Here is a 6,914-nt window from a genome sequence, read left to right as displayed (position 1 = left end):
ACTCTCCCCGTCTCGTTGCTATGCATCTCCTAGATAGATCTTGCGTGATTGTAGGAATTTTTTTGCAATTGCATGCTACAATTGAAAGTGCGTTATATCGACTAGAGGAGGGGTGAATAGGCGATTTTTATGAGAGTCTTCAAAACGTGGAAGTTATGAAGACACACAGTGAAAATTATGCCTATCACTATGCAGCGGAAGTTAGATTACACTAGGCCAGCCATGGTCAAATATTCAATAGAGTGAAAGTACAGTGACAAATAGCTGAGATGTAATAAGGATCAGGTAGGAAGAAGTTATGAAGCCAAACAGATCATACATTCATGTTGTGAAGACAAAAGATAGAGCAAGCATGCAATGGCTTCACAACGAATAACAATAAGAAAAAGGGAAGTGAAGATGAAACCAGTGACTCGTTGAAGACAATGATTTGTTGGACCAGTTCCAGTTGCTGTGACAACTGTACGTCTGGTTGGAGCGGCTAGGTATTTAAACCTTAGGACACACAGTCCCGGACACCCAGTCCTGAACACACAGTTCAGGACACCAAGTCCTCACCGTATTCTCCTTGAGCTAAGGTCACTTAGTCCTCTCCCAATCATTCTGGTAAGTCTTCAAGGTAGACTCCCAAACCTTCACAGACTTCGTTCACTGGCAATCCACAATTTCTCTTGGATGCTCAGAACGCGACGCCTAACCGTCTGGAGGATTCACAGTCCTCAAGTGTAATAAGTCTTCAGATCACAGACAAGAAGACCTAAGTGATGCCCAATTTGCTCTGGCTCTGGGTGGTTAGGGCTTTTCTCCTCACTAGGAATTTTCTCTCAAAGGCTTCGAGGTGGGTTGCTCTTAAACGACAAAAGCCGTGCACTGAAATCTGAGCAGCCAACCGTTTATGGTTGTGGGGGTGGGCTATTTATAGCCACTTGGCAACCCGACCTGATTTGTCCAAAATGACCCTGGGTCACTAAGGAACTGACACGTGTCTCAACGGTCAGATTTCGAACTCTCATGGCAACTTTACTTGGGCTGCAAGCAAAGCTGACTTGTCCGGCTCTGGACAAGATTCGCTCTCATTGTCTTCACTCGAAGACATAGGTTTTTGATTTAGGCATCACTTCAGTCATTCTGACTGGTTCTCCTGGACCCCACTTAACAGTACGGTGGTTCCTATGACTCAACACAGAATAAAAAGAACTACGAAAGATCTAAGTCTTCGAGCTCCATAGGCTTCATAACGTGTCTTCTTTTGTCATAGTCTTCAATGTGAATATCTTCATATACCACCTTTGTCTTCAATGTCTTCATACATTTTTAGGGGTCATCTCTGGTAGTGAAACCGAATCAATGATGGACTTCTACCTGTGTTTTCCTGCAATTCTCACAAACACATTAGTCCCTCAACTAGGTTTGTCGTCAATACTCCAAAACCAACTAGGGGTGGCACTAGATGCACTTACAACAATCCCCAACAGTCGCATCCGAGCAAGGTCTATGCGTAGGTGATATGCATGAGTTGAACACAAAGAGTTGTGGGCGATAATAGTCATACTGCTTACCACCAAAGTCTTACTTTGATTCGACGGTATTGTTGCATGAAGCATCCCAGACTGACATTACATGACCGTGTTTATGAGACTGGTTCTACCGACGTGCTTTGCACACAGGTGGCTGGTGATGAAGCTATGTACCTAGGGTAGGGTCATGGATCTGTCCAAGATACCCTCCCCAAGGACATCTCTAAAAGAACCAGAAACAGTCAAAGAGAGATCATCATCCACTCTACCATGAAGCTTTGTTCCACTTGACAACCTTGAAGACACTCGACCATGCGAACAACCATTCGACCACCAGAAGATGTGAAGCCACTCACTCCGCAACGGTCGGGATTTAAGTCATAGCTTTAATAGTCATTTATAGCACTTTACTCCGGACGTTACCAGTAACACTCCTCCTTTATGAACATTGAACTCTGTGTAACGGAGGAGAGCTGGGGTCCTGGCGCACTCTATATAAGCCACTCCCCTCCTCTGGGACAAGGGTTCGCACCTTTTGTAATTCACACGCATATATCCAGTCGACCGCCTCCGGGCTTCGAGACGTAGGGCTATTACTTCCTCCGAGAAGGGCCTGAACTCGTAAAACTCGCATGTACAACTCCTCCATAGCTAGGATCTTGCCTCTACATTCCTACCCCCCTATTCTACTGTCAGGCTTAGAACCACGACAGTTGGCGCCCACCGTGCTCTACAAGAAATATGCCAACTTGTGACCCTGACTATTGGTCACTGAAAGGTCATTGTTTTTCATTTGCGACCTTTTTGTGACCAAAAACAGAAGGTCAAAAGCTGGCAGTCGTAAATTGAAATTAACGGCCTTCTCTGTGAGAAGGTCGTAGACGTTTACGACCAAAATATGCCTATTGTTTTGTTTTGATCACTAGCAGCCTCCCCAGGCCACGTAGGCATCCGACGTGGCAATCTGATGTGGCACAAGAATCAGCCCGGTCCAATTCGATTTTCTACATGGGCCTAGCCCAACAATTCAAGCTTTTTTCCAAGTTAATTCTTGTGGGCTACATGGGCCAAACCCAATATTTCAGCTTCTTTATTTTTGGCCTTGGCCTTCTTACAATCATTTATTTTCTATTTCAATAATTATATTTTGGCACTGGTCCCACTAGTCATAATGCCATAGATCAGTCACACATGTCATAAATTTCAAAATTTCTCAGATTATATTCATAACTGGGTCCCACTGGTCAAGTTTCCATTTCACATCTTTTCAACATACATAATCATTATTTCAAATAGGACAGAACAGATATAATTAATTAACACTACATTAGACTTTTACAATATTACAATTTACACTTGGCTTCACACTTCAGAACAAAAAACTCTTTGCTAAGTACAGAACCAAAAACTCTTTGCTAAGTACCGCTTCACACTTGGCTTCACGGCTTCACACTCCAAAAAAATAGGCTTGGAGCTCCTGTAAAAGAATGAACATAAAGGCCACCAAAATTAGAGTGTACTGCTGCTAAGGCCAGAACCAAACAACTTCAATATTACAATAAAAAGAAGTCTCAGGTTTATCAAGCACACAAAACAACACTATGGCCATCAGTCAGATCTGAATATAGAACAAAAGAGGTCTCAGGTTTAGACTGAAAAGGAAGAGCTAGTTATGCATGATGTCTCAGGTTTAAACAAAAGATCAAGACCACAATTTTAACAAGAGATATATAGTCAGTCCAATTGAACAAAACCTAGACAGTAGCATTATGAGTATTTAAGTGGAGATGTATCAGACAATCAAATGAATTTATTCTGGAGACGATGAATAAAATTAGGCAATCAACAGCTTAAGCATCACAAGAATGAGCAGTACAAGAATGTGTTAGCAGCACAAGAATTAGCAGCAAATACATGTCTGCACGATCCAACAAGAATGATTATATTCAATTTTGTTAGCAGCACAAGCAGCACCACCACCAGCACAAGTGCACACCTATTCAAGCAAGAAGCTAGCAGTAGAAGCATTCAAATAGCAGCAGCACTGTCACATGCCATATCTTATAAGCTTAGGCATGTGTTCTCAGGTTGTCCTTAACATCACACACTATCTTGGGTAATTAGCAGCAAACAATACATATCAGTACAAGGCTAGGCAAGATAATAAAGACTTGGGAAAAGATAGCAGAGTTTAAAAAATGATACATGCCCACACCTCATTCTAATAATGTTGGTGCAAGCATAGGCTCGTTTTCCTTTCAGCCACGAAACGTGAGCCTGACCTGGAGTAAATAGGCATAAGAATGTATGTCAGATGCAGCCAAAAAACAAACAAGATGATTAATCATTGGCAACGAACAGTTGAAACTACACAAGCCTTCCATTTCCTCGTATGGCATGTTTGTTTAGCTCTTAGATACACAAGGATTGGTTCCACACAAGGCTATATTTTCTAGCTAATGCTCCTCTGTTCGTAAATAAAAGTCTTATATTTACGAACAGAGGTAGTAGTAAATATGAACATAGGAATTTGCACTACGAAGCATGCTACTCTGAACATTTACTGCAATGAAGAAACCTACAATTTAGTGTCAGGGTTCCCTTCACTTTGGAAACAAGTTATGCACACTTGATGTGTTTATGATGGCATGGTACTAATTATTTGAAAAGGAAACAAGGAAAGAGCCACATTTGTTCTTGTTGATTTATCAAGTGTACTTGCAAGTGAATGTAGTACTATGCAATGAAATATAGGATTGGATCAAATCAGAACCTCTCTTTGTTTCTCTAACATGGATGAGCCTGTTAGGTCTCGTAAAATCTCTACCAGGTCCTTGAAGGATACTTTCCCCTTGCCATCAATGTCATACACCTTAAATATCACTACTCAATGAAACACAAACCAGATCAACACCGGACCAACAAATTAGTAGTCATCATAAGGATCAGAGAGACCCAAACCAACATACACTCCTTTCAAGATAGACAGCAAAAAGAGGAAAAGAAACGTGATGAGCATTACACTCAATCTTTTGCTGAAGGCTGGCCCTTGCGCTGAAGGTAGAGAGAAAAGAAACAAATTCCTTGAAGTTCAATCCATCAACCATACGTAGCAACCTCTGCAAATAGAAGAAATGGAAGCTCAAAATCAGTCTCACCTCCATAGTTGACACTGCTGAATCTCCTAAATATAACTAAAACAGTCAAACTGAGTAAAGAAAGTCAACAGGGCTATGTTATTTGCAAGGGAGGTCATGTTTTGCTGGAAAAACTACACTATATGTACAAATTAGATACACCAAGTTTTACTGGGGAAGAAAAATGAGATGCAAATCTTCAGTAGAAATGATCTATATGGACATTTTTGTGGTCTATGATAAGTGTTACGTATTTGACAAAAAGCATTATACCAGTCTTTGAAAACTATGACTCCGTCCGTACCCAATCAAAGATAACAAGAGCTTTTTCCAAGCAGATGTGGAAGGTGCTTGGCTTCATAGAGATATTCAGGTTCCACATGTATGGTAAAACTCCCTATGCCGATCGATTGCATACAGGTTCTGTGATTGGTATAATGCTGGATTAGTTTTTCCCAATTAGTGGAAAAACTGAGTGGGGACAGAGCTGTATACAATACCACTAGGAAAATAGTAGTAGAGGCAAGTGTTGTGTGTGTAATCCAAGGACAGCGCATAAAAACAAGAGGCACGCACTGGTACTACAGTCATTTAGTGAGTCATCTGGAGGTGGCACGACGGGGACAAAGCGAGCAGGGGAACAAAATTGCCCGTCTCGGCGACGAGAGAGGGAGGGGGAGGGGGAGGGACGGACCTTGGAGAGCGGTTGGTGGAGAACTCCGGGATGGAGAGGAACTCGTCCTCGGAGACGAATCCCTTGGCACTGCGGTGGGCGACTTCACCTGGAGGGAGCACTCTGCACGCGCAGGCAGGAAGCGGAGCAAGTTAGACACCATGAAAGATGAGGCAAAAAACTGACTGAATCGAGGCCGATCTGAGAACCTGCTTGTCGAGGATGAGCAGGCCGGGGGTCTCCTGGAGCGTGAGGGCGCGGATGATCTTGGCGACGGCAAGTGGGAGGAGCGGGCGGGCGGGGTCGGGGTCGGGGTCGTGGAGGACGTGGACGGCGCGGTCGACGCCCATGGCGAGTGCGGTGCGGAGCGTGTCGGCGGCCTGCGCGGGACCGACGGTGGCGGCGACGACCTCGGAGGCGGCGCCGGCCTTGCGGAGCCGCAGCGCCTCCTCCACGGCAATCTCGCAGAAGGGGTTCATGGACATCTTGACGCTGGCCGTGTCGACGCCCGTCCGGGAATCAGGACAAGAAGAAGGCGTGGTGGAGTGAGGGGATTGGCAGTGTGTGGCCGCAGCGGCGATGTAGGAGGGGATTCGTCTCTGAACTGAATCAAATCGGGATTGGGTTGGGTTGAGGAGCAAGGGAGGGAGGTCGCCGGTGGTGATGGGGTTAGGGGAGGTCGCCTGTGGGGGTGGGGGTGGGTGTCGGTGGCGGGATTGGAGATGAACCGGTGGTGGGGAGGGCGCGGATCCGGAAGCAACGCGGCGGATCTGGCTGCCGCCTCTGCCTCACCTGCTACGGCTCGACTGGGGAGAGAAGGTGAGGAGGGGGTTTCAGGGCGGCAGTGTGGGGGGATGGCGTAGGCCGGCGGCAGCGGCGGCGGTGGGGGGGGTGGGAATAAAGAAAGGAAGGGGGGGGTGGTGACTGCGCGAGGGGAGGGGGGGGGAGGGGAGAGGTGGATCGCTAGGGTTACCTATGCGAGAGAGAGGGGTGGATCGGGTTAGCTGAGAGAGCGGAGGGGTCGATGGACGGACGGACGGATGGATGGACAGATGTTTGCCATGTCACTGATCCATGCCATAGCTGGTTCCACCAATCAGAATTAAGCATTTTTTGTTTTTTTCTCTTATAGTTTGTACCTCTTATTTAGGCAAACATTTAACCTCTTATAGTTAGTTTAAATAAACCAATATTTTGTACATGTGTGTATTTAGGCATGACAAACAATGTTGATTTGGGAGGTTTTCATTTTCTTTGCTCAAAAGAACCATTTTTCATTTTCTGAGTGACCAAAATGTGTTTTTTTTAAAGGAACTACCATACATTTATTGCAAAATGGCACTAAATCATTTTTCTAAAATATTAGTCCATATTTAATGTATAATTGACCAAATGTTGGGCGTCAAAATATTTTACCCACCTCTGATGAAAAAGACAAATTTCCGTCGATTCAGCAGGAAGCAGGTCAAATTTGAACTGCAACTGCCTCATAGCTTGCTCTTTATATTTTCCAAAAATCATTTCTAGGTACATAACTATCTATTTAATCAGAGAAACATCAAAATGTTTCCAAGATTCAACAACTAG

The 6,914-nt window shown here is 44.6% G+C and overlaps 1 protein-coding gene across 1 annotated transcript; it reads right to left on the bottom strand.

Moving 5' to 3' along the window:
- Positions 1–2,714: 2,714 nt before the first annotated feature.
- Positions 2,715–6,113, bottom strand: LOC125522518 (electron transfer flavoprotein subunit beta, mitochondrial). Its single transcript, XM_048687571.1, has 6 exons — positions 5,537–6,113; positions 5,349–5,450; positions 4,540–4,636; positions 4,291–4,400; positions 3,733–3,799; positions 2,715–2,994 (listed from the first exon to the last, which is right to left on the bottom strand). The coding sequence occupies exons 1-2, from the start codon at positions 5,810–5,812 to the stop codon at positions 5,433–5,435; spliced, it is 294 nt and encodes a 97-aa protein (XP_048543528.1). The 5' UTR covers positions 5,813–6,113; the 3' UTR covers positions 2,715–2,994; positions 3,733–3,799; positions 4,291–4,400; positions 4,540–4,636; positions 5,349–5,432.
- Between the last annotated feature and the right edge of the window lie 801 nt (positions 6,114–6,914).

Source organism: Triticum urartu, chromosome 7 (genome assembly GCF_003073215.2).
Source record: "Triticum urartu cultivar G1812 chromosome 7, Tu2.1, whole genome shotgun sequence".
Lineage (NCBI taxonomy): Eukaryota > Viridiplantae > Streptophyta > Magnoliopsida > Poales > Poaceae > Triticum > Triticum urartu.
This window is presented reverse-complemented; position numbering and strand designations above follow the sequence as displayed.